The sequence below is a fragment of the Bos grunniens genome, chromosome 29 (assembly GCF_055505025.1).
Source record: "Bos grunniens cultivar Pamir isolate PY7600 chromosome 29, Bosgru_T2T1.0, whole genome shotgun sequence".
NCBI classification, from domain to species: domain Eukaryota; kingdom Metazoa; phylum Chordata; class Mammalia; order Artiodactyla; family Bovidae; genus Bos; species Bos grunniens.
The window spans coordinates 7892781-7919994 of record NC_141193.1 but is presented as its reverse complement, the minus strand read 5'-3'; the positions used below and the strand labels follow the sequence as shown (position 1 = coordinate 7919994).

General features: G+C 50.0%; 2 protein-coding genes across 11 annotated transcripts; both read left to right on the top strand.

Moving 5' to 3' along the window:
• ARL2 (ARF like GTPase 2) lies at nucleotides 1-7922 on the top strand. Of its 7 annotated transcripts, none has more exons than XM_086384958.1 (6): nucleotides 1-106; nucleotides 2177-2300; nucleotides 4611-4721; nucleotides 4817-4979; nucleotides 6518-6598; nucleotides 7443-7922. In XM_086384958.1, exons 2-6 carry the CDS (start codon nucleotides 2224-2226, stop codon nucleotides 7575-7577), a joined length of 567 nt encoding a protein of 188 aa, XP_086241084.1. In that variant the 5' UTR covers nucleotides 1-106; nucleotides 2177-2223; the 3' UTR covers nucleotides 7578-7922. The 7 variants fall into 7 exon arrangements, with proteins under 7 accessions (XP_086241084.1, XP_086241079.1, XP_086241080.1 ...); XM_086384953.1 differs by lacking the exon at nucleotides 1-106 and adding an exon at nucleotides 375-520; XM_086384954.1 differs by lacking the exon at nucleotides 1-106 and adding an exon at nucleotides 375-620.
• A 7508-nt stretch (nucleotides 7923-15430) lies between these two features.
• On the top strand, nucleotides 15431-26960 carry SNX15 (sorting nexin 15). 4 transcript variants are annotated; one of them, XM_086384949.1, is made up of 8 exons: nucleotides 15431-15592; nucleotides 20626-20661; nucleotides 20874-20994; nucleotides 22290-22405; nucleotides 22505-22673; nucleotides 22987-23130; nucleotides 25858-26115; nucleotides 26403-26960. In XM_086384949.1, the coding sequence occupies exons 1-8, from the start codon at nucleotides 15494-15496 to the stop codon at nucleotides 26495-26497; spliced, it is 1038 nt and encodes a 345-aa protein (XP_086241075.1). In that variant the 5' UTR covers nucleotides 15431-15493; the 3' UTR covers nucleotides 26498-26960. The 4 variants fall into 4 exon arrangements, with proteins under 4 accessions (XP_086241075.1, XP_086241076.1, XP_086241077.1 ...); XM_086384950.1 differs by lacking the exon at nucleotides 20626-20661; XM_086384951.1 differs by lacking the exon at nucleotides 22987-23130.
• The last annotated feature ends 254 nt before the right edge of the window (nucleotides 26961-27214 follow it).

Here is a 27214-nt window from a genome sequence, read left to right as displayed (position 1 = left end):
AAGCCCTACGGTAGCCCCAGGGTGACGTCAACGGCCTTGGGGCTCTCGGTTCTGACTCCAGAACTCCGACTCCCTCTTCAGCTAAGACACAGCACCGGAACTTCAGGTTTCCGTTCCAGTCGGGCTTGGGGGTCCCAGAAGGGCGGTGCTCTGGTCACCCAGGAACTGGGGATGCGAAGAGTTAACGCGAACGGCCACCCAGAAGCGCCCACCCCCCCACACCTCCCCGCCCCCGGCAGGCTAGAAGGATTGTGCATCCCAGCACCTCCCGGCGCCTTCGCGGTCACGTGGGAGCGAGGGCGGGACCAATCGAGGAGCCAGCCAATAGGCTGTGCTGTCCGTGGGCGTGACAGCCAATAGGAGCAGGGAAAGGGGTCCCGGGATACGAAGAAACGGCGGCCGGGAGGGGGCTACCGGGACATGGGGCTTCTGACCATACTGAAGAAGATGAAGCAGAAAGAGCGGGAGCTGCGACTGCTCATGCTGTATCCTTCCTGACGCCGGAGCCGGAGCCGCGAGGGTAGCGGGGGTGCGGTGGGGAGCCCGCCCACCGGGCAGTGTCAGGCGCCCCCTACCGGGCGCTGCCTGTACGGCCGGCCGGCCTGTACCAACTGCCCATTGTGCGTCACGCTCGTGGGCCCTACCATCGCTTTTGGCGGGGGGGAGCCGGGAGGAGGCCGTACCACCGGCTCGACGCGGTCGGGGGGGCCTCGTTTCCAAGGTGTGGGCGTTACGGCGCGGCGGCCGGACCAGGTGTCCCGATATAAGGGAAGGCGGGGCTGGTGACTCGAACGCTACCACCCGTCGGCCCGAGCGTGGGGCCGCCGTCCTCCCCCGACCTGGGCGCCTCCTCCCCTAGTTGGAGGGTGCCAGGCCTCGGCCCCGCCCTCAGGGTCGGCCTCTCGGGGGCGTGCGGGCCCCGCCCTACTCTCCCGGTAGAGGGCGGAGGAGCAGGGGCGCCGTCTGCGGTCGCTAGGTTCGCGTGGGTCCGACTGTCCATCTCTTTGCTGTCTCACGGCCAGTCGGGGTCCCCGCGGTTGACGGCTTGTAGACCCGAGGGCCTTGCCGACTTTCTGAGTCTCGCTCGCAGGCGTGCACATCCGTTCTCCCGCTCCGTGCCAGGCTGGGGCGGGGTGGGGGGCAAGCTGAGATCCAAGAGCTGGGCCGGCCTCACCCCCAGCAGAGAGGAGACATTTATGTGCACAAATAACTTAGTAATATTTACATCATGTCTGTTTTTAAGAACTGTGAGACAGGCACAGAGAATTCATTCATCCAATAAACATTTATTGAGCTAAGCGTCTGCCTGCAATGCGGGAGACCTGGGTTCGATTCCTGGGTTGGGAAGATCCCCTGGCGAAGGAAATGGCAATCCACTCCAGCACTCTTGCCTGGAAAATCCCATGGACGGAGGAGCCTGATAGGCTACAGTCCATGGGGTCGCAAAGAGTCGGACACGACTGAGCGACTTCACTTCACTGTTACGTGCTAAGTTCTGTCCTGGGCGGCTAGGGAAAACAGCAAAACAAAACAAAAATCCTACCTTCGGACATTTTGTGTGATACTGAGGGAAGAAAATGTTAACAAAGTTAATCCTGCACAAATACGGTGGTCAAAGAAGACCATACTGAGAAAGTGACAGTTGAATCTAGACAGGTGAGGGATGAATTATGTAGAGATCTGGGGGGAAAATGTTTAAGCAAAGGGAACAGCAAGTGTAAAGGTCTCCGAGGAGGAAGCCGACTGGTGTGTTCAAAGGACTGTCAGGGAGGGAAGTGTGAGCTGAGGGAGTGAGAACAGTGGAAGGCTAGGTCAGATGGAAGAGGTATTTCAGGTGGGACCTTTAGTTCTGAACTTTTCCTCTGTTTGTTTATTTTTGTGGATTTTTTTTTTAATGAGGACCATTTTTAAAGTCTTTATTGAATGTGTTACAGTATTTCTTCTGTTTTATATTGTTTGTTTTTTGGCTCTGAGTCCTGTGGGATCATAGCTCCCTGACCAGGGATTGAACCCACAGCCCCTGAATTGGAAGGTGAAGTCTTAACCGCTAGACCACCAGGGAAGTCCCATATTTTTGTTATTTTTTTTCAATTAAAAAATTTTTTGCATTTTAATTTAATTTTATTTTGCATTAAATTTAAATATTTTAATTTTAATTTTTATTTTTATTTTGCAGTTGATTTTCGGGCTTCCCAGGTAGTGCAAGTGGTAAAGAATCTGCTAATGCAGGAGACGAAATGGACGGGTGTTCAGTCCCTACGTGGGAAGATCCCCTGGACAGGAAATGGCAACCCCTCCCAGTATCCTTGCCTGGGAAATCCTACGGACAGAGAAACCTGGCGGGCTACAGTTCATAGAGTTGCAAAGAGTCAGACGTGACTAAGCACACACATGCACATTGTTAATTTACAATATTGTGTTAGTTTCAGGTGTATAGCAGAGTGTTTTGGTTATGTATATATTTACACACATTCTTTTTCCATCCGTTTTTTGAGATGGTTGGATGGCATCACTGACTGGATGGACATGAGTTTGAGTAAGCTCCAGGAGTTGGTGATGGACAGGGAAGCTTGGTGTGCTGCAGTCCATGAGGTCACAAAGAGTCAGACACAACTGAGCGACTGAACTGATTGTTTTTGAGGTTCTTTTCCCGTGTAGGTTATTACAGAATACTGAGTAGTTCCCCGTACTATACAGTAGGGGATGTTTGCTTTAATGAGAAGTGCAGACAGGAAGTGAGAGCTGAGACTAGTTAGGCCACTGCAGTAACACAGGTAAGGTAGGATGGTAGCTTGGATCAGGGTGGAAGCAGTGACAGACGTTGATTTAAATCTTGATAGTAAGACCAGCAGCAGTTGCTGCTGGATTGGCCGTGAGCGTTAGGAGAAGAATGGTGTCAAGCGTGGGTCCTAGCGATAGGATGAGTGAGGAGCCACTTGCTGACAGGTATTATAGAAGCGGGTGGGGAACACGTTCAGGGGGAAGATGAGAGCTCAGACTGGTCCTGTAGGATGCTGCTGAGACATCCTAGAAATGTCACCCCGGCAGCTGGATATAGAGACCAATGTCCAGGGGAGCAGCCGGGTGGGACGTACGAATTTCGGAGTCATCAGCATAAAGATGGTATTTGAAGCCATAATTCTGGATGAGACCACTGAGAGAGTATGTGTGGACAGGGAAGAGAACCTAGGGCCGAGCTCAGATCAAAAGGTCAGGGCGATGAGGAAGGGTGACCAGGGAAGTCAGGAGAGCCAGGCAAGCCCGTGTCCTGGAGTGGAGGAGGGGGCTGGCCAGGAGCAGGAGGAAGAGGGCTGAGGACTACCCAGTCAGTGGAGAGCAAGGCGTCTCTAAGGACTGACCTTGGCCAGAGCAGTCTCGGGGAAGCAGTGGGAGCAGAGGTCTTATGGGTTCACAGAGGAGCAGGAAGACAGAAACTGGAAAGGGTGAGTATGGACAACAGTTCTGAGATTTGCTATAAAGGGAACGAAATAAAGGAAAACGTCAGGGGGAGAGGGGTCAAGAGAGGGTGTTGTTCGCTTCTTCTTGGTGGGAGAGACATCCACTCATCAGCTGATGAAAATGATCCAGTGGAGAAGGAAGCAGGACGATGGAGCTGGGGTGGGGGGCGATGAGGAGAGCAATCAGCCACCAGTGATCAGGGACTAAAGCCGGGTCTCGGGAGAGATCCTCTCACCCCCATCCCCCCAGTCCCAGCTGTAAGCCCCCTTGGGTGTTAGAAGGAAAAAGGAGGGTGGTTTTCTCCAGCTGGTGAACTTAACCCATTTGTTTGCACACTCAGCAGCAAAGGGTTTGGAATATTCCAGAAACAAAAGGGCAAGGGTGGCTGCCTCCAAATACTTGCTCCGTGGAATGCTCTTCTTTCCCTAGTCCTTCAAAAAGCCGGCTCCTTGCAGTCTGGGCCTCAGTCCAGCCGTCTCACACTGGAGTGGAAGCCGCACAGGGCAGGGACCGTGATTCCAGGGCACCCCCAGTGCCAGAGGTATTCTGGAGCAGTGTAGGCCTTAAGCATGGGGTTGGCCAATAAGTTCATCAGGTTTTTCTGTAACATCTGTGGCGAAACCGAAGGGACTTTTTGGCCAACAGTACATTTTTATTTTTTGTATTTGGCTGTGCTGGGTCTTCGTTGCCGCACAGGCTTTTCTCTAGTTGTGGTGAGTGGGGGGCTACTCTCTAGCTGTGGTGTGCAGGCTTCTCCTGGTGGCGGCTTCTCTTGTGAAGCAGGGGCTCTAGGGCCTGCTTCTACGAGTTTTAGGAGTTGCGGCTCCTGGTCTAGAGCACAGGCTCAGTGGTCGTGCACGGGCTTAGTTGCTTCTTGGCATGTGGAATCTTCCCAGACCCGGGATCGAACTCGAGTTTCCGGCATTGGCAGGTGGAATCTTTACCACTGAGCAACCAGGGTAGCCTGGCCAACAGTATATGTTGTGGGATGAATTATGAGCATCTGGTCAGAAGATGATACATTTTCACATTTATCGTGTAGGTCAGGCAGGTACTCAACATACTTTGATATGTGGTCAGAGAGGGGCCCTGGGATGGTGTCACCAGCCCGCAGAGCCTGGGGACTTCTCCTTAACCTGGCGCACCCCCAGGGGCCTGGACAATGCCGGCAAGACGACCATCCTCAAGAAGTTCAACGGCGAAGACATTGACACCATCTCCCCCACACTGGGCTTCAACATCAAGACCTTGGAGCACCGAGGGTGAGCGGGGTCCCCGAGGGCGGGCCTGCCCAGCACAGGGCAGGGAGGGTGGGCGAGGGCCGGACTGACCCTGCAGCCCCCACTGCCCTGTCCAGATTCAAGCTGAACATTTGGGATGTGGGCGGCCAGAAGTCCCTGCGGTCCTACTGGCGGAACTACTTTGAGAGCACCGATGGCCTCATCTGGGTGGTGGACAGCGCCGACCGCCAGCGCATGCAGGACTGCCAGCGGGAGCTCCAAAACCTGCTGGTGGAGGAGGTAGGCAGGGGGCTCCCCCAGTGCCTTGGTCCTGGTGTTTCATGCACCTGTGTGGGTGTGTGAACACTATCCTCAGCCGATTCCCTGTGGGGTCCATGATCCCAGGGGGACACTCAGTTGGGGTCTGTTCCCTCACCCAGCCCTCACCACGTGTCCAGCACCCTTGGGGAGGCAGAGACAACCAGTACACCCGCCCCAGGGAGGCTGACAGTGCCATGAGCAGAACACGGATCCATGTGGTCTGATGTGGGTCCACATCCCTGCAGTGCCACTGCTTCACCACCCTGAGCTTCAGTTTCTGCACCTTGAGTCAGGCTTTGGGGAGGATGACTTGAGGCTGGTGTGTGAAGCTTTGGCAGGCAGTGGAGCCTGGTTCAGGAGTTGGACTGTTTGCTTTGTGACCTTAGGCAAGGCACTTAGTTTCTCTGAATCGCCACTGCATCTCTCAGATGGGCATTATATTAATAATTACGGTGATCTTAAAATGTACTGTCTGAGCCAAAATGCTCTTCTTTAAATAAAATTTTAGATTTATAGAAAAGTTGCAAAGATAGTGAAAAGTTACCCATGTATCTTTCACCTGGTTTCCCTTAATATGAACATCTTACAGAACTGCCAAACACTTGTTAAAACTATTTAATAAGAAATTAACAAGTTACTGTTAACCGAACTACAGGTTTTGTTTGGATTGCACCAGTTTTTCCATTAATGTCCTTTCTCTGTTCCAGGGTTTAATCCAGGTTACTCCACTGCATTTAGCTGAAATTCAGGACACTTTTGAGAGTTAAAGAGGGAGTTGTTAATAATTATTTAGGGACAATAGGCCTAAACAGCAGTCAAGCAGGTCCAGTGAGATCCTGGCTGTTGAATGTTCAGCCCTGGCCTGGCACCTCAAGGCCCTTGTTAAGGGGTAGAGCCGCCATCCACATGGAGGGACTCCCGGTCACAAACACACAGAGGGAAGTAACTGGAATCACAGGCAGAGAGGAAGGTCTGTCAGGGTAATGGGACAGTTAGGGGACTGTGTGAACTTGGAGGAGGGGAAGCTCATTGCCCTCAGCCCCCACAGCCCCTGGGATAGTCGCGTTCTTTTTGATGTCAGGTCATCAGGTCACAGCAATCTAGAAGCAGAGGCTTGAGGATCATCTTGTCCATCACCCCCTCCCCTTGTCCATCACCCCCTCCCCTTGTCCATAACCCCTCCCCTTTGTCCATCACCCCCTCCCCTTGTCCATCATCCCCTCCCATTTATAGAAGAGGAATCTGATGCACAGAGGAGAGAGGTGCCCCCTGGGTGTGACTGTGCTGGAAGCAGGGTCTCAGGCCAGCCCACAGCTCCCTCCAGCCCATAATGGCTGGACAGGAAGGCTGTGTTCACACTGCCCACACTAATGGTGTCTTTGCAACCACCATGGGACCTTGCTCTAATCTTCCAGACTGCTCTCTGACCCCAGCTGCTCTGGGTGATTAGCGCAGGGGCTGGGCTGCCCTCTGAGCCTCCACCCCGCCTCCCCTTACTCTCTGTTTCTCTTCTCTAGCGCCTGGCCGGAGCGACCCTCCTCATCTTTGCCAACAAGCAAGACCTGCCCGGAGCACTGTCCTCTAACGCCATCCGCGAGGTGAGTCCAGGCCTTGGCACAAGCTCACAGAGGAAAAGGGGCATGTGATTCTTTGTTCATTTATTTAGAAAGCATTTATTAGCCCCTGCTGTGTGTATTCAGGGTACTGGAGATTCAGTGATAGAAGACGGAGTTGTGCTCCACAGCCTGGGGGACAGCAGATCTGCAAGTAGATTATCCCGGGGATAACAGTAACCAACAGGCAGTGGGCGCTTTTTCTGTGCTAGGCTTTTTGCATGGATTAACTTACTCAGTTCTCACAGCAACCTCCTGAGGTAGGAACCATTATCATCATTCTACAGATAGTGAAGGAGGCTTAGAGAGGTTAGGTAAGTCCCCCAGGGTCACACAGCCAGGAAGCAGACAAGCCAGGATTTAAACACAGGCCTATGTGACCGCAGGTTACATCTTCATCTGACTCTGAAGCTTGAATACCAGAATGAGAAAGAGTGGGGTTAGAATCTAGGTTCTGCCACTGATTAGCTGTGTGACTTTAGGCAGGCTGCTTAACCTCTCTGAGGTTTTCTCCTCAGTAAAATAGCAAACACAATCCCTGGCTTAGGGGACCATGGGGCGAATGGATAAGAGGACATTTGTAGGGCCCATAGCACAATGTCAGGGGCCCTTGTTGCAATCTTATTATAAGGGGTAGTGCTGGCATGGTGGTGACAGAGAGCCCGGGTGCCCTGGGAGGCCAGCAGATCTTCACCAGGGGCCAGGGGAGGCTTCCCAAAGCAGGCCCTTGATGGGGGCTTGGATTTCCCCTGGGCCAGGGGAGGGAAGGGGCTGAGGGTGGGCAGGGCCTGTGGTCCCCAGGGCCCACCATCACCTCCCGCCCTCCCAGGCCCTGGAGCTGGACTCCATCCGTAGCCACCACTGGTGCATCCAGGGCTGCAGCGCCGTCACCGGGGAGAACCTGCTGCCTGGCATCGACTGGCTCCTGGATGACATCTCCAGCCGCATCTTCATGGCCGACTGAGCCGCTTCTGATGCCCCCCTACTCAGCTCACAGTCTAGGCACCCCCCACCCCGCCACCAAGCACCATCCCTGGAAGGGTGGGAGTCCGCCAGCCCAACTAACAGCCCCCGCCCCCCTCCATACCCTGCTGCTGCTACTGCTGCCCACTGCTGCTCTGTGGCCAGCCGGCTCCCGAGGCGGGAGGCCTGTCACCCTGGCTGTCCCCCTGGCTCCTGACCCGGCCCGCCTGCAGCTGCGGGACCAGGAAGAGAGGGCTGTGGCTGGGAGGGGGCTGCCTCTGCTGCTATCGAGGCTGTGGGCCTCACCATTTGCTCAGCTGTGAGAATAAATTGTTCCCCGCTCCCATTCCTGGCTGAGTCATTTGTTGATTCTACAGCCCTGCAGGGTGCCTAGAGCCCACAGCCCAGTGGGAGACGAAAAAGACAACATTTCAGTCAGAGGATCAACTGTCACTGTGTCAAGGGAGTGGCAGAGAATTACAGAAGCACGGGACAGGGCATTGGAATTCCATTTGGAAGAGTTCAGGTGGGCTTCCCAGAGGAGGTGACGTGAAAGCTGGGAGTAAAGGATGAGTAGAAGTTTTCCGGCCAGAGGAGGGGAAGGACAGTTTACTGGAGCAACTGCTACCCTCAGAGGTATGAATGAGAAAAAGGAAGGCACCCCAACATCAGGGCTCTCAGCTTGTCAAACGGAACAGGGGCTGAATCTCAGCTCCCAGCTTCCCACTGGCAGCCAGGAATCTGTGCGCAGTGGGCAGCCTACACGGCTGTGTGAGGCAGCGCTGGTTCAAGCAGAGGGACTCACAGGACAGAGGCCTGAAGAGCAAGGGCTCTTGGGAAACGGGGGGTGATGACTCCGGTGTAGGAGGGTGTGGACATCAGGCCAGTTAGCTAACTGAGAACAGGGCTGGGAAGGGACCTTCCCTGAAGGCTAACGGGCACTCTTTGAGGCAAGGGCCAGGGTGGGAAAGGATGGGAACCAGGGAGACCCAGAGCCCCCATCCAGGTGGCAGGATAAATGGATATTTGGACAGGGTGCCCTGCTTGTAGTCCTTCCAGTAGGGGCTTCCTCTGCAGGGCTCTGTTTGAAGCACTTCTCACTTACCATCACATTGAATTATAAGCCCAACCATATATGTCCCCATTTATGTAGGAACAAAGCCTCCAGGAGGTCATGTGACTGACTTAAACCGCCCCCAGCTAGGAAGTAGTGGGGCTGGGGTTGGAACCCAGCACACTGAGCCGCCACACCCTGCTCACCATTTTGCTTTTGTTTCTGTGCTCAGAATTCCAGTGCCAGATGGAATTGGGCATAACATGTTTATGAGGGAAGGTGAGTTTTCCTAAGGGACAGGTGAGCAAAAGACACAGATTCACTGCTCCAGGAGCCCTCCCTGGAGGGTGGAGACCTCCGCAAATCTGCACTCTGTTAGGATGGAAGAAGAGAAATGGGTTTTGGGTGGACAACCTTAAAATATAAACTTGTCGGGACACTCCTGGTGGTCCAGTGGTTAAGAATCTGCCTTCCAGTGCAGAGGACGCGGGTTCGATCCCTGTTTGGGGAATATGCTGTGAGGCAACTAAGCCCGGGTGCTATAACTACTGAGCCCTCGCACCTCGATGACGACTCCGTGTGGCAAATAAAGACCTGACGCTGCCAAATAAAATAAGAAAATCAGTATTTTTTTTAAGAGTATAAACTGTCCATCACCATAGAAATTGAGAACCACCTGCCGTGTCTTCTGTGCAATATAGACACCATGTCCCAGGCTCTCATCCCTATGGGGAGCAGACATATCCAGTCTCCAGAGCCGAACCCTGGCTCTGCCACTCACTGATTGATGAAGAGCTAGTTGCTTAACCTGTCTCTGCCTTGGGGTCCCCACCTGGGTTGAAAACAGTGTCACCTACTTCCTAGGGTTGGGAGGAGAATCAGATGGGTGGGTTGCCTTGCGCATCGTATGCACTATAGGTCAGCTATAATTATTTTTATTTGAACCAGTAGGAGTTCAAGCAGATCCAATGTGAATTCAGACATCCACTGATCTGGGTGAGTCAACCCAGTGTTCAAGCCCTCCTAGGGGCCCTTAGTAAGCAGCATGCTTTCATTCAAAGGTGAATTATACATGGTTAATGACAAATATTTCCCAGGCAAGGATACTGGGGTGGGTTGCCATGCCTTTCTCCAGAGGATCTTCCTGACCAGGGATCGAACCTGGTCTCCCACATTTCGGGTAGATTCTTTACCATCTGAGCCATCAGGGAAGTCCAGAGACAAATAAGAAAAATAACAAGGTTATAGTCATCACAAGTCCTCTGAATGTGAAGGATGAGCTGCAGCAGAAAGTCTGCATCACGTGGTCAAGCCGACCGAGTGGGAATGTGGGGAGCAGACCCCCTGCCCTGCCCCTGTGCATTTGCAGCTTTTCCTTCTCCTCTGCCTTCTGAAAAGGCTCTTCTGTTCACTTCTACCAGTGACGGAACTCCTAATGGAAGGAGAAAGGCCAGAGGCTAAGCTGACCTAGGTGGGAAAGGTCTTAGATAAAGAAGGCAGAAATGGGAGAATGCGGAGCCACTGGGCAAGGGAGAGGAGGGAATGATGGGAGAGAAGGGGACTTGAAGCCAGGGCCCTGCCAAGAGAACTCTGAAAACCAGGTGTGCATGTCTGTTAATTGCTCAGTCCTGTCTTGACTCTGCGACCCTATGGACTGTAGCCCACCAGGCTCTTCTGTCCATGGGATTCTTGAGGCAAGAATACTGGAGTGGGGAGCCATTCCCTTCTCCAGGGGTCTTCCCAACCAAGAAAGGGGTCTTCAGAGGAGCCCTGTGTATGCTGTAAGAGGGGACACACCCCATCCCAGCCTCCTCACGAACACCTCTGGATGAACTACCCTGTTTCCACCGCTCCCAAGAGTCTGGTTTGGGAGTTTGCTTTGTGTTTCTGAAGTTACAGCACCCACTCATCTGAGTTCCAGTAAGAAGAGTGGCCTCCCCTGCTACTCCATTTAGGCTTCCAGCGTGGTGGTGGTGGGATCAGTCAGGGTCCTGGGTACGCTGTCCAGACACAGATCACTGCCTTTGGCAGAAAGACGTTTCTTGGGCAGATACTGGGAACTCAGGGCACGTCGGTGGAGATTGGACAGCTCCAAAGGCTGGGCAGCCAAACCCACAGCCGACACTGTACTCGAGGAACGTTGTCCCCTCACCAGGCACTGTGCCTGTCCCTCACTCAAGAGTCAAGTCTTTCAGGGGGGAGTCCCCGACCCCTACTTGGGACCTGGGGCAGGGAAAGGAGCTGGCACCTTTGGATTCTGAGCTAAGAGGCTGGAGGGCTGCACATCCTAGTGAACTACCTCGAAAGATCTGGTGCTATGGTGCTAACAGAAAGAGGCAGGGGCGAATGCTAGACGGACCCACAAAGGAAAAAGAGAAAGCCACTGCGGTAGATTCTATGTCAACATCCCCATTCTAGAGATGAGAAACTGTCGCTCAAGTAGTTAAGGGGAACTCTTGGAGTTAGTAAGACGTGTGACTTCAGAACCCATGTCACCACTGTACTTCTCTGGAGTTCTTTATGTTCCCCTGCCGTGAAGAGATGCCCCACGCCCAAGGGAAGAGAAACCCAAGTAAGACGGTAGGTGTTGCAAGAGGGCATCAGAGGGCAGACACACTGAAACCATACTCACAGAAAACTAGTCAATCTAATCACACTAGGACCACAGCCTTGTCTAACTCAATGAAACTAAGCCATGCCCGTGGGGCAACCCAAGACGGGCGGGTCATGGTGGAGAGATCTGACAGACTGTGGTCCACTGGAGAAGGGAATGGCAAACCACTTCAGTATTCTTGCCTTGAGAACCCCATGAACAGTATGAAAAGTCAAAATGATAGGATACTGAAAGAAGAACTCCCCGGGTCAGTAGGTGCCCAATATGCTACTGGAGATCAGTGGAGAAATAACTCCAGAAAAAATGAAGGGATGGAGGCAAAGCAAAAACAATACCCAGCTGTGGATGTGACTGGTGATAGAAGCAAGGTCTGATGCTGTAAAGAGCAATATTGCATAGGAACCTGGAATGTCAGGTCCATGAATCAAGGCAAATTGGAAGTGGTCAAACAAGAGATGGCAAGAGTGAATGTCGACATTCTAGGAATCAGTGAACTGAAATGGACTGGAATGGGTGAATTTAACTCAGATGACCATTATATCTACTACTGCAGGCAGGAATCCCTCAGAAGAAATGGAGTAGCCATCATGGTCAACAAAAGAGTCCGAAATGCAGTACTTGGATGCAATCTCAAAAACGACAGAATGATTTCTGTTAGTTTCCAAGGCAAACCATTCAATATCACAGTAATCCAAGTCTATGCCCCAACCAGTAACGCTGAAGAAGCTGAAGTTGAACGGTGCTATGAAGACCTACAAGACCTTCTAGAACTAACACCCAAAAAAGATGTCCTTTTCATTATAGGGGACTGGAATGCAAAAGTAGGAAGTCAAGAAACACCTGGAGTAACAGGCAAATTTGGCCTTGGAATACGGAATGAAGCAGGGCAAAGACTAATAGAGTTTGGCCAAGAAAATGCACTGGTCATAGCAAACACCCTCTTCCAACAACACAAGAGAAGACTCTACACATGGACATCACCAGATGGTCAACACTGAAATCAGATTGATTATATTCTTTGCAGCCACAGATGGAGAAGCTCTATACAGTCAACAAAAACAAGACCGGGAGCTGACTGTGGCTCAGATCATGAACTCCTTATTGCCAAATTCAGACTTAAATTGAAGAAAGTAGGGAAAACCACTAGACCATTCAAGTATGACCTAAATCAAATCCCTTATGATTATTCAGTGGAAGTGAGAAATAGATTTAAGGGCCTAGATCTGATAGAGTGCCTGATGAACTATGGAATGAGGTTCGTGACATTGTACAGGAGACAGGGATCAAGACCATCCCCATGGAAAAGAAATGCGAAAAAGCAAAATGGCTGTCTGGGGAGGCCTTACAAATAGCTGTGAAAAGAAGAGAAGTGAAAAGCAAAGGAGAAAAGGAAAGATATAAGCATCTGAATGCAGAGTTCCAAAGAATAGCAAGAAGAGATAAGAAAGCCTTCTTCAGCGATCAATGCAAAGAAATAGAGGAAAACAACAGAATGGGAAAGACTAGAGATCTCTTCAAGAAAATTAGAGATACCAAGGGAACATTTCATGCAAAGATGGGCTCGATAAAGGACAGAAATGGTATGGACCTAACAGAAGCAGAACATATTAAGAAGAGATGGCAAGAATACACAGAAGAACTGTACAAAAAAGATCTTCACAACCCAGATAATCATGATGGTGTGATCACTGACCTAGAGCCAGACATCCTGGAATGTGAAGTCAAGTGGGCCTTAGAAAGTATCACTACGAACAAAGCTAGTGGAGGTGATGGAATTCCAGTTGAGCTATTTCAAATCCTGAAAGATGATGCTGTGAAAGTGCTGCACTCTATATGCCAGCAAATTTGGAAAACTCAGCAGTGGCCACAGGACTGGAAAAGGTCAGTTTTCATTTGATTCCAAAAGAAAGGCAATGCCAAAGAATGCTCAAACTACCGCACAATTGCACTCATCTCACATGCTAGTAAAGTAATGCTCAAAATTCTCCAAGCCAGGCCTCAGCAGTACGTGAACCGTGAACTTCCAGATGTTCAAGCTGGTTTTAGAAAAGGCAGAAGAACCAGAGATCAAATTGCCAACATCCGCTGGATCATGGAAAAAGCAAGAGAGTTCCAGAAAAGCATCTATTTCTGCTTTATTGACTATGCCAAAGCCTTTGACTGTGTGGATCACAATAAACTGTGGAAAATTCTGAAAGAGATGGGAATACCAGACTACCTGACCTGCCTCTTGAGAAATCTGTATGCAGGTCAGGAAGCAACAGTTAGAACTGGACAAGGAACAACAGACTGGTTCCAAATAGGAAAAGGAGTACGTCAAGGCTGTATATTGTCACCCTGCTTATTTAACTTCTATGCAGAGTACATCATGAGAAACGCTGGACTGGAGGAAACACAAGCTGGAATCAAGATTGCCAGGAGAAATATCAATAACCTCAGATATGCAGATGACACCACCCTTATGGCAGAAAGTGAAGAGGAACTCAAAAGCCTCTTGATGAAAGTAAAAGTGGAGAGTGAAAAAGTTGGCTTAAAGCTCAACATTCAGAAAACAAAGATCATGGCATCCGGTCCCATCACTTCATGGGAAATAGATGGGGAAACAGTGGAAACAGTGTCAGACTTAATTTTTTTGGGCTCCAAAACCACTGCAGATGGTGACTGCAGCCATGAAATTAAAGACGCTTACTTCTTGCAAGGAAAGTTATGACCAACCTAGATAGCATATTCAAAAGCAGAGACATTACTTTGCCAACAAAGGTCCGTCTAGTCAAGGCTATGGTTTTTCCTGTGGTCATGTATGGATGTGAGAGTTGGACTGTGAAGAAGGCTGAGCACCGAAGAATTGATGCTTTTGAACTGTGGTGTTGGAGAAGACTCTTGAGAGTCCCTTGGATTGCAAGGAGATCCAACCAGTCCATTCTGAAGGAGATCAGCTCTGGGATTTCTTTGGAAGGGATGATGCTGAAGCTGAAACTCCAGTACTTTGGTCACCTCATGTGAAGAGTCGACTCATTGGAAAAGACTCTGATGCTGAGAGGGATTGGGGGCAAGAGGAGAAGGGGTCAACAGGATGAGATGGCTGGATGGCATCACTGACTCAATGGACGTGAGTCTGAGTGAACTCCGGGAGTTGGTGATGGACAGGGAGGCCTGGCGTGCTGCGATTCATGGGGTCGCAAAGAGTCGGACATGACTGAGAGACTGAACTGAACTGAACTGAATCCTTACAGAAAATGTGAATTTAGCGAATCCTAGGGAAGGAGAAGGCAATGGCACTGCACTCCAGTACTCTTGCCTGGAAAATCCCATGGACGGAGGAGCCTGGTAGGTTGCAGTCCATGGGGTTGCAAAGAGTCGGACACGACTGAGCGACTTCACTTTTACTTTTCACTTTCATACATTGGAGAAGGAAATGGAAACCCACTCCAGTGTTCTTGCCTGGAGAATCCCAGGGACAGGGGAGCCTGGTGGGCTGCCGTCTGTGGGGTCACACAGAGTCAGACATGACTGAAGTGACTTAGCAGCAGCAGCAGGGAAGGAGAAAGGGAAATGATTTGCCAATGTCTGGCACATACTGAACACAATAAAATTTGGGGGAATGGATGAAAGAAGGGAATTGGGAAGCAAAGAAGTCATTGATATGTGATGAGGGTTTACCATCGCATGGGGTGGGTTTATCTCAAAGCAGACCTGAGTGATCCAGCTTCCCCAATCCTTGCTGCTGCTGCTGCTAAGTCGCTTCAGTCTTGTCCGACTCTGTGCGACCCCATAGACGGCAGCCCACCAGGCTCCCCCGTCACTGGGATTTTCCAGCCAAGAACACTGGAGTGGGTTGCCATTTCCTTCTCCAATGCATGAAAGTGAAAAGTGAAAGTGAAGTCGCTTAGTCGTGTCCGACTCTTCGCAACCCCATGGACTGCAGCCTACCAGGCTCCTCCGCCCATGGCATTTTCCAGGCAAGAGTACTGGAGTGGGTTGCCATTGCCTTCCTTACTCTTCCCCAATCCCTTCCCAAATCACTTGGTTCCGGCTTTACCAACCATCGAGAACTTTTTAGACACTCCCTTGGCCAAGCGCCTGGCTGAGAATTGCGCTGTCACTTGCGACCAGCTCCCTGGGCCGTAGGACGAAGGGCGCAGGCCCGGGCGAAGCGGCGACTCGGGAAGACTGAACTGGAGGGGGCGGGGGCGGGGGAGGCGTGGAGGAGGCGGAGGCCGGCGGTCAGCTCCGCTCCAATTTGTTTGCCATGTCCCGGCAGGCGAAAGACGACTTTCTGCGACACTACACAGTCTCCGACCCCCGGACCCACCCCAAGGGCTACACTGAATACAAAGTGACGGCGCAGGTGAGGTGGGGCCCAGCAGGAACTTTACCCTTTTAACAAGAGCGGTGCCGTGTTTTACTTTAAGGCAAGACGCTGCTGGAGGCTCCCATTTTAGACGACAGAATGGATTTCCCCTTTAAGGGGGGGGGCGGTTAACCGGCCTTAGTTTACTTCTTTAGCCATCAAGGGGCGGGGCCACAGGAGGGCTCTGCTCTTTTAAAAGGGCGTGCCGGCAGTTCCCAGACTGCGAGGTGTGTCCACGCCCAACGCGTGGCAGCTTGGCGTCAGGCTGTGAATTTCTTTAAATTAACTTGAAAACTGGCTCACCCCAAATATTGATTAGGTCTCCAGTCTCTTGGAGTAAGTTTTGTCTGTTGGTTTGTTTGATATTTATATGAAAACTCTTTAAGTAATTGAATTACTTTATAAATTTTTTCAAAAAATTATGCCTGTGACTAAAAATTCATACACTTGTAAAGCTATAAAGGAATAAGTCTCTTCACAGTCACAGCAGGAAGTCAGTAGATAAAGACGAAAGTTGGTATATGAAGTAATAACGTTATAAGTGTATAGAGACAGGATATCATGAAAGGAATTAAAAATAGAAACAGTATAATATTATCTGTAGAATGACATACAAGAACTAATTGGGGAAGATTTTTCACTGTAAATTTTTTTGTATTTTTACAATTTTGAAGTAGGCAACTATTAAACAGGTGCATTAATAACTGTTAAAGCAGAAATGTAAAGGCTTCCAAAATGATTTAAACGCAGAATCCTAGATGTTTAAAATGGTCTTTCCTCAAATCTTTTGTGTCATTCCTGTATCCAAAAAATGCAAATATTAAAAAAAATTTACAAAATGAAAATAAAAAGATAATCCCAAGACAAATGTCATATGGTATATCACTTATATCTGGAATCTAAAACAATTATACAAGTCAACTTATTTTAAAATGAACAGACTCACAGACAATAAACTTATGGTTACCATAAGGGAAAGGGAGGTGGGGAATAAATTAGGAGTTTGGAATTAGCAGATACAAACTACTGTATATAAAATAGATTAGGGCTTCCCTGGTGGTCTAGTGGTTAAGAATCTGCCTGCCAAAGCAGAGGACGAGTTCGATCCCTGGTCTGGGAACATGCCACATGTCGCAAAGCAGCTGCTAGTGCTCCACAACTACTGAGCCTGTGTGCCCTAGAGACCATGCTCTGCAATGAAAGAAGCCACCACAAGAAGAAGCCTGTGCACTGCAACTAGAGAGTAACCCCCACTCCCCAAAACTAGAAAATCTGCACCCAGCAATGAAGACCCAGCGCAACCAACAATAAATAAATAAATCTTAAAAAAAAAAAAAAGGATGAGCAACAAGGCCCTACTGTATAGCACAGGGAACTATATCTTTCTTTCTTTTTTTGCCTCACCCCCAGGCATATGGGGTCTTAGATCCCTGATCAGGGATCAAACCCATGCCCTTTGCAATAGAAGCCTGGCATCTTAACCACTGGACTGCCAGGAAAGTCCCTATAGTTGATATCTTGTAATAAGAAGAAGTATTAGTCACTCAGTAGTGTCCGACCCATTGTTACTTCATGGACTATAGTCTGCCAAGCTCCCCTGTCCGTGGAATTCTTCAGGCAAGAATACTGAAATGGGCTGCCATTTCATTCTCCAGGGATCTTCCCCAGCCAGGGATCAAGCCTAGGTCTCCTGCATTGCAGGCAGATTCTTTACTGTCTGAGCCAGCAGGATCCCATCTTGTAATAAACTAATAAACTATAATGGAAAAAAAAAAAACTATAATGGAAAAGAATCTGAAAAAGATTATGTATGTGTATACACCTGAATATTGTAAATCAGCTATCTCAGTTCAGTTAAACTCTTCGCGACCCCATGGACTGCAGCATGCCAGGCTTCCCTGTCCATTACCAGCTCCTGGAACCTACTCAAACTCATGTCCATCAAGTCGGTGATGCCATCCAACCATCTTATCCTCTGTTGTCACCTTCTCCCACCTTCAGTCTTTCCCAGCATCCGGGTCTTTTCCAATGAATCAGTTCTTCACATCAGGCGGCCAAAGTATTAGAGTTTCAGCTTCAGCATGAGTCCTTCCAATGAATATTCAGGACTGATTTCCTTTAGGATTGACTGGTTGAATCTCCTTGCAGTCCAAGGGACTCTCAAGAATCTTCTCCAATACCACAGTTCAAAAATAAGTTCAAAATCAAAGTAAGAGTTGAAAAGAAGAGAGTACCTGGGCATTGCTGGGTCATTTGCTGGGCATATGTGTAACTTTTCCTAGCAATCGCCAGTTTTCCAAAGTAGTTGTACCATTGTATACTCTCATTCTCACCAACACTTGACATCATCAGCATCTTTAATTTTAGCCATTCTTGGTGGGTGTGTAGTATTTCACTGGGATATTAAAATTTGCATTTCTCTTAGGACTAAAGAGCATATTTTCATTATCTTTCTGGCCGTTCAAACATCTTCTTTAGTGGGAGTTGCCTGTTCAAGTATTTTGTCCATTTTGTAAAGTTGGGTTGTTTGTCTTTTTGATATTAATTTATAGAATGTTCTTTTTTTTTACTTACTATTTTCTATACTTTGTTTCCAATAATCCTTACATGAACTACAAGATTTCCCCTTCTTGTTTGTTTTTATATTAATTTTATTGAAGTATAGTTGATTTACAATGTTGTGTTAGGTTCAGGTGTACAGCAAAGTGATTCAGCTACACAGATACATATATTCTTTTTTAGGTTCTTTTCTCTTATAGTTTATCACAGAATATTGAGTAGAATTCTCTGTGCTATACAGTATGTCCTTGTTGGTTATCTGTCTTATATGTAGCAGTGCGTGTGTGTTCATCCTAAGCTCCTGATTTATTCCCCCATTTCCCCTTGGGTAACCATAAGTTTGTTTTCCATATCTGTAAGTCTATTTCTGTTTTGTAAATAAGTTCATTTGCAACTTTAAAAAAAAATTAGATTCCACATATGAGTGATGTCATATAATATTTGTCTGTCTCTGACTTACTTCACTTGGTATGATAATCTCTAGGTTCACCCATGTGACTGCAAATGGCATTATTGCATTCTTTTTTATAGCTGAGTAATATTCTGTGTATATATATGTACCTATAGGGGTACTTTTGGCTTCCCTGGTGGCTTAGTAGTAAGGAATCCTGCCAATGCAGGAGATATGGGTTCAATCGCTGGGTTGGGAACATCCCTTGGGGAAGGAAATAGCAACCCACTACAGTATTCTTGTCTGGGAAATCCCATGGGCAGAGAAGCCTGTGGGTTACAGTCCATGGGGTTGCTAAAAGTCAGACACGACTGAGTGACTAAGCACGCACATGGGAGTTATATATATATTGTGGAAAGGAGTCCTTTGTCAGGTATATATTCCTCAATGGTTTTTCAATATAGTTTATTTTACCCAAAATATTTTAGGCAAGCCTGTAGTGAAAAGCAAAGGCCAGGATTTCAATGCTAGCAGTCCTCCCACAGGTCAGGAGCCCTCTCTAAGCCTCCATTTCCTCATCTCCTAAATGGGCATGTGAATCATAGGTGTCTCCCTGGGATGTAGAATAATGAATTGGAGATGTTTGGAAACTGTCAGAGCTACTTCAAGCTGTAGGGTGTTATTTTTTAATTCTTATGAGCATGCCCTAATGAAAATGGAGTCTTTTTTCCATCTCAGACACCAGTCTGCTCTTCACAACCCCAGTGAGGTTTCTTCCGTGTCCAAGAGTGTTCATGTCCGTGTCCAGGAGTGTTCACTTCCGTGTCCAGGAGTGTTCACCCACAGCAGCTTCCTCCTTGAACGGAGGGGTGGCTCCTGAGACAGAACCTCATTCTTTAGAGAACTTGGAGGTCTTTGGTTTCAGAAAGAGATGCAGGGGCTTACCTTCTGAAGGAAGTGAGATAAAAGCCGGGTTGAGGATGGAGCCCTCTAGATGGGCCTTTAGGGCTCCCCCCATTTTGAGACTGGCTGGGACCTGGGACCCTGTACTGGCGTACTTACACTTGCCCCTAGACAAACAGAACACAAAGAAACTATTAGGACTTCCCTGGTGGTCCAGCTGCTAAGACTCCACACTCCCAGTGCAGGGGGCCAGGTTCGATCCCTGATCAGGGATTTGGGTCCCACGTGCAGCAACTAAGAATCCGCACGCCACAACTAAAGGATTCCGTGTTCTGCAGCTAAGGCCTGGAGCAGCCAAGTAAATACTCACGTAAATAGAAAGTGTGCATCAGCCGCTCCGTCATGTCCAACTCTGCGTCCTCATGGACTGTGGCCCGCCAGGCTCCTCTGTCCATGGGATTCTCCAGGCAAGAATACTGGAGTGGATAGCCATTCCCTTCTCCAGGGGATCCTCCCGAGCCAGGGACCAAACCCGGGTCTCCTGCATTGCAGGCAGATTCTTTCTTATCTGTGCCACCAGGGAAGCCCAAATAGTTAGATAGATATTTTTTAAAAAGAAAAAGAAGCTATAAGGGACTCAAAATAACTGCCTGCATGCTAAGTCTAAGCAATTGTGAACCATGAGATACAATAAGGCCGTAAACCTACTGCCACTTCAGAGGTGCCTGGCGCAAAAGCAGGGTGCTGTGCATGGTGCCTGCACACCGCACCACCAAGGGGATGAGCTGATCACTCAAGCCACCCCTCGGGCCCTAACCATTTAAGGAACCAGCTAGCCCTCCTCGGAGGGAGTGCTTAAGGGTCCCTGTCGCTTGTTTCCCATCCCTTGTGCTGCATCTGGGTCCCATTAACGCCTTGCCCGATTTTCTCGGCCAGCCTCATCAGTTTCTGTTGATTAAAGAGTCCAAGGACCCAGGTCGGTAACAGTTTGACAGATGAAGAAACTAAGGTACATGGTACAAAAACTGCTTAAAGTTATACTCAGGGCCTTAAACCAGGACCCCTTGATACCACTGGCTGAAGGGCTCTGCTCTTCTGAAGGGGGCTGGGAGCTAGCTGGGCCATCTTTTACAGGGGATGGATGTCGGTCTCACTGGTTTTTGCCTTTCTTCCTCAGTTCATCTCAAAGAGGGACCCGGAGGATGTCAAAGAGGTGAGCCTCATAGGAGGAAGGGACCATCTCCTGATTCCAGATCCAAAACCAGTGCAGGGACACTGGTAACTGCACAGGAGACCAGCCCCCCTCTCTCCCTGGAAGGAGGGGCTGCTGTGCCCTAACGCGCACACAGCCTGGAGCCGGGCTGGGGCTGGCGAAGGCCGAATCCCACCACTGCTCAGCCCAGTCAAGTCACGTGTCCCTCTTAGGTGGTGGTCTGGAAGCGGTACAGTGACTTTCGAAAGCTGCACGGAGACCTGGCCTACACCCACCGCAACCTCTTCCGCCGCCTCGAGGAGTTCCCAGCCTTCCCCCGCGGCCAGGTGTTTGGTGAGTCTTGATTCAGGCATTCAGGCCAAAGATGGAGAGAGCATTGGGCAAAGGGGACACTTGCTGCTAAGGGCTGGATGGAAGGGGTCTGAAACTCCTGGCAAAGATGTGTTTCAGACCACTGGAAGGGCCCTTGTGTGTGTGTGTGCTAAGTCACTTCAGTTGTATCCGACTCTTTGTGACCTCATAGACTGCAGCCCGCCAGGCTCCTCTGTCCATGGGATTCTCCAGACAAGAATACTGGAGTGGGTTGCCATGCCCTCCTCCAGGGGACCTTCCTGACCCAGGGATCATTAGAGACGGTCTCATTTTACACATGGGGAAATGGTTCTGCCCTTTTTGTGTGTTGAGCCCTTTAATATTAATTCCTGTCCTCATTAGCCCCATTTTCAAGATGAGGAAACTGAGGCTCAGGATGAAGGGGCTTGAGCCAGAACTCCAAGCCACAACCTGGTGTTTCTTCTAGATCTGCACTTGTCTAGAAAGAGCAGCCATGAACCACCTATGGCTGAGGAGCACCAGAAATGTGGCTAGTCTGGACTGAGATGTGTTTATGGGTCAAATACACTGAAAAAACAATGTAAACTATCTCAATAGTTGAATATTGATTATATATTCAAATGAGACTATTTTGGATATACTGGGTTAAACAGAATATGTAATTAAAATTTAATCTGTCTCTTTTTTTTTTTTTAAATGCAGCTCCTAGAAAATTGTAAATTACATATGAGGCTTATATTATATTCTCCCAGACGGGGCTGGTCTGTTACTTGTGTCTCTGGACTCACAGGAGATGTTCTTGTATAGCAAGGTGAAAGGTCCTCGCTAGCAAATTATGCCAGGCAGTGGGATAACTCCCCCTGGCAGCACGATAACTAGCCCAGAGTTAAATAACTCTGCATGATGCCTGGAACCGAGCAGAGAAGCTGTAAACACGGGGCTACTTTCTGTGTGACCTTGGGCAAGTCACTTCCCCGCTCTGAGTCTTACTTTCCTCCCTAATACATCGAAACCATCTGAAATTATTTGTTTCTTGTTGGTTGCCTGCTTCCCCCTGTCTGGGATGTAATAACCATGAGGGCAGAGACCTCGCTTCGCTCAATACTCATCCGGTAAATGGATGAATAGGGAGATAGGTCCCTCCTTGCGAGACCCTTGCCCCAGGCAGAGCCAAGGTGGATTTCTGGGAGAATGGGGTGGGGGCCAGGGGGCTGCTCAGATCCTCTCAGGCAGGACCAGGAAAAGTGGCCAGTGGGTCACTGTTGTCTCCTTGTCCCTTGTCCTGGCGGGTGCAGGCCGGTTTGAAGCCTCGGTGATTGAGGAGCGGCGAAAGGGGGCCGAGGACTTGCTTCGCTTCACTGTGCACATCCCCGCGCTCAACAACAGCCCCCAGCTCAAGGAATTCTTCCGGGTATGTGCGCCTGCTCTTCCCTGGTCCTCAGCACCTGGGAAGCCTGCCTGCCCACAGGCTGTCCCTGTGACTCCCCCGGCTGGTCTTTCTCTCGTGCAGGGTGGGGAGGTGACACGGCCCTCCGAGGTGTCCGGAGACCTGCACATCCTGCCCCCGCCTCTGATTCCCACACCACCGCCCGACGAGCCCCGGGTCCAGCCTCATGAGACTTGGTTGCCCCAGCCGCTTCCTGCAGAGAGAAGGGGCCTTGAGGAGTTGGAGGTGCCAGGTACGTGGAGCAGGAGAGCGAGCCAGGGCTGGAGGGTCCAGAGCCTGTCTGTATGGGGAGTGGGAACCACTCCTTCCTCAATGAAAAGCCTTTCCCGCCTCCTCTACCACTATCCTGCTGAGGAACTCTGCCCAGGTCATTTTCCTTCTCAGGGCTATAGTTTGTTAATCTGTAAAATGGGCACAAACTTTAAGAATGGAATTGTCTATGCCCGTGGTTGCTGCAAGGCTTCAGTGAGTGGGTAACGATATTTTGAAAGCTGGGAGATAACAATAAAAGCAGGCATGAATGTCACCAATGATCTATTCCTCAGCGGACCCGCCACCATCCAGCCCTGCTCAGGAGGCCTTGGATCTCCTCTTTAACTGTGGGAGCACCGAGGAGGCATCCAGTTCCCCTGCCCGAGGCCCCCTCACCGAGGCTGAGCTTGCCTTGTTTGACCCCTTCTCCAAGGAAGGTAACAAGTTGGGATGAGTGGGGTCAGGGTAGGGTGAGGGGGTGGAGCTGGGCAGGAGGTCCCTACCATAGGGAGGCATAGCCACCAGCTGCACCCTGCCTGTGTAAATCTGAGAAAGGCGCCCCCTGTGGGCGAAAGGTGGCTTTGATAATTAGAAGCAGTGCCCCTTCCCAAGGAAGGTGTTGGAGAAGACTCTTGAGAGTGCCTTGGACAGCAAGGAGATCAAACCAGTCAGTCCTCAAGGAAATCAGTCCTGAATATTCATTGGAAGGACTGATGCTGAAGCTGAAACTCCAAAACTTTGGCCACCTGATGCGAAGAACTGACTCATTTGAAAAGACCCTGATGCTGGGAAAGATTGAAGGCAGGAGGAGAAGGGGACCACAGAGGATAAGATGGTTGGATGGCATCACTGACGCGATGGACATGAGTTTGAGTAGGCTCTGGGAGTTGGTGATAGACAGGGAAGCCTGGTGTGGTGCAGTCCATGGGGTCGCAAAGAGTCAGACATGACTGAGCAGCTGAACTGAACTGCACCCTTCCCAGGTGCTGTTGCTGCCCTGGCCAGCTGGGTACTCCAGCACAGTGAGCAACTGTAGTGGAAGTGAGCCGCTTCCCACCATGGATCGTCTCCCTGAGAACGCTTTGGAACCAGCAGGGTGTCACACTGCCCTGGGAGGGTCTGACTTCTTTCGCTCGAAGCTCAAGGTGAAGGTTTCCTAGCTGGCTCAGGGTCTGGCTGTAGATCCTGAAGGCTATAGATCCTGTCAGTGAAGGGCAGTGAGGTCTGGGCTCCAAGGACAGCAGAGGAAGCCCCTGGGGCAGCCTCTGGCATGTGAGGGCACCAGACGTGGAAGGGCCCCACATGGAGGCCCTGGTCCTGAGCTCCTTGTCAGATCACGAGCTTGACAATCCCTGGCTCTGAGACTCAGAATCTTTTCATTTTAAAATTCTGAGTTTATGCTGCTACTGCAGCTAGGGTGTTGAAGTGGTTGACGGCACTTCGGGTCGTCATGACACAGTTTCATTTTGGCTTCCGTAGCTGTCTCTTTCAGCCTGTTTTGTTGGCTTCCCTTCTCTACCCTTTGGTGACCTCTTGGGCAGGCCCTTAGCTTTCTGATTGTCTCTGGCACTTGAGTTCTCTCACTCTGAGGTCCGATCCAAATCAGGACCTCAGTCTTGCATCCAGTTTTCAGCCTTACCCTGCACCCCCTGACCCCACAACTCGGGCCTGATTGGTGGCTGGGCCCCCGGCCATGGTAACCAGGGTGTGAGGAATGTCCTTTGGAGGAGAAAGGCAGGGGTGATGTCGCCATGGCTGATGAACCCGGCTACAGAGAGGCAGGATCCAGGCACTCTGCCTGGCCCCAGCCAAGCCTCCTGGGATGCCCAGTGCCCAGGTACTTGGGCAGGAGCCTGGAAAGACTCTTCAAAGGCAGCTCCCATAAGATGTTCCTTCGGCCCATGAAAAAACTCCTAAATTCTCGCCCCAACCAAGCTGGAGGGGTACTTTGCTCAGATGCTGCCTTCTGTCCTTGCCCCACTTTGTGGGTTCGTCCAGCCAAACTTTTACCATCAGAATTCTCCAGGTGAGGGGCTGGCACTCATCTCTCTCTCTCTTCATCAAATATACCAGCCTCTTGAACTCAAGTACTAGGGTGTTCCAAGATCTCTTCTGTCTTCTGCTTCATGAGCAACACAGGAAGGGCTGTAGTCCAACTGGAAAGTGAAATGTCACCTTACCTTCCTGTAAGGCCCCTGGTCTCCACATGGGGTTCCTCTGGTGGGGCTCTAGAGAGGCCCACCCTTCCCTCTCCAGGCCAGTGGTGTGCAGTGGTGGTTCCTAGTCCTGCACCTTCCCTTTAAAGGCCTTTTCATCCAAGGTTCACCAGATCGCTAGCCTTCTTTTGTGGAATCTACAGAGGGAATCTTTGACCATCTCCTTGCCAGTCCTAGAGGATATATGAGCCCTTCTCTCTGGAATGTGTGAATGTATGCCACCCATTTCTTCCCATTTGGGGCCTCAGCTGAAATTGAAAGACTTTAAAAAGCCTGGAGGTTCACTGGATCCATTATTCTAAGATTCCAAAGCTTGGAGCATTTCTACCCTTGACCTGGCATGCTTGGCCTAGAATCCTTCAATTAAACTTTGTGAAGGAAATTCTTGGATTTGTTGTAGTCGGGAGGGGAGTAGAACCAGTGACTCGGAGCTTGCAAATTAATGTTAATGACGACTCAGTGGTAAAATGTTAATAATGACTCACCTGCAATGCAGGAGACACAGGACCCCTGGATTCGATCCCTGGGTTGGGAAGATCCCCTGGAGTAGGAAATGGCAACCCACTTCAGTATTCTTGCTTGGAAAATCCCATGGACAGGAGCCTGGCGGGCTACAGTCCATGGGGTCTCGAAAGAGTCAGACACAACTGAGCATGCACGCTCAAAGAGTTAGGCTACGTTGTACACCTGAAACTTATATAATATCGTAAATCAACTATATCTCATTATAAACAAAGAATTAGGGAAGTAAGACTGTTTTTACAAAAGCACACAAACTCCACCAACCAAATAGATCGTGGCTGGTGTGCTCTGCACAAGTGGCTTTTGGATTGCTCAGGCACTGAGAAACCCAGGACGGGTTGGTGGGCCAGAGAGGTCTGGGGTTGGGCAGCAAGCCCAGGGCAAAAGAGGGCCCGTCTGACCTGAGTCCTCCACATTTGATGACAGAAGGTGCAGGACCCAGTCCTACCCACATAGGGGAGCTGGCAGCGTTGGAGGCAGGATCTGGAAGGCCGGACCAGGAACCCTGGGAGCCAGGTGGACAAGCAGAGGAGGACGACGAGGAAGGAGAGCCCGCCCCTGCCTATCTGAGCCAAGCCACAGAACTCATCACCCAGGCCCTACGGGACGAGAAGGCAGGCGCCTACCCTGCCGCTTTGCAGGGCTACCGGGACGGCGTGCACATCCTGCTCCAGGGAGTTCCTGGTGAGCAAGACTGGAGGCTGGAGGGTCAGGCCTGGGATCCTGGATGGTACAGTGAAGGGAAAGGAAAGTGAAAAACAAGGATCACAATTGCTCCTCACTGACCAATTGTGTAACCTTGGGCTGCTGCTTTATCTCTTGTGGCCTCAGTTTTCTTATTTGTAAAATGGGGAGCATATATCTGACTCCCAAGGAACAGGGAAAGACACTTGGTGATGCTCTGTGGACAGTAAGGAGCTAGACCAAGGGTTCTGAATCCAGGTACCCACTGAGCCATTCTGTCTTCCCAGGTGATCCATCACCTGCCCGCCGAGAGGGTGTGAAGAAGAAGGCGGCCGAGTACCTGAAGCGGGCAGAGGAAATCCTGCACCTGCATCTGTCCTAACTCCCACCCCGAGATGGGAGTGGACCTATTCCCAGGACTCTGGCTCCAGCACTGCCAGCCACCCTCTTCTCTCCCTGGTGCCTGATCTCCTGGTCCTGTAACTGGCTGTTTCTGTATGTAACTGGACCAAGAATGAGAAAAATAATGAGTTCTCAGCTCCCTGACAACACCTGCCACCTTGGAATCAGGGACTCACATGTCTGATCCTGCCTGTCTCTATCTTGATATGGGAGGCTGCAGCTCTGGTCCGTAAGCCATCTGTTTATCCATCTAGAACAGGGGTCTGCAAACTACCGCCCACAGCCGGAGATGCCCCACTGCCTTTTTTTGTAAGGCCCATGAACTAGAAGAGTTTTTACTTTTTTTTAATAGTTGAAAAAATCCAAAATAATAATATTCTGTGACAGGTGAAAATTATAATGAAATTTAAGTATCTAAAAAATAAAAGTTTATTGGAACTCAACCAGGCTTTTTCATTTAGTGTTGTCGACCGTTGCTTTCTCACTACACCGGCAAGGCTGAGTGATTGGTTGTGACCTGTAAATCCAAGAGTATCTACTGTTTTGTAGATACTGTCTTTGTAGTATCTACTGTCTTTGTAGAAAAAGTTTGCTGACCCCTGATCTAGAAGACAGGGAGAAGAGTCCTCAAGGGAACAGAAAAGAACGGCAGTAAGGCCGACTGAGTCAGGTTATCGGGTAAAGAGGAACCAAAGCG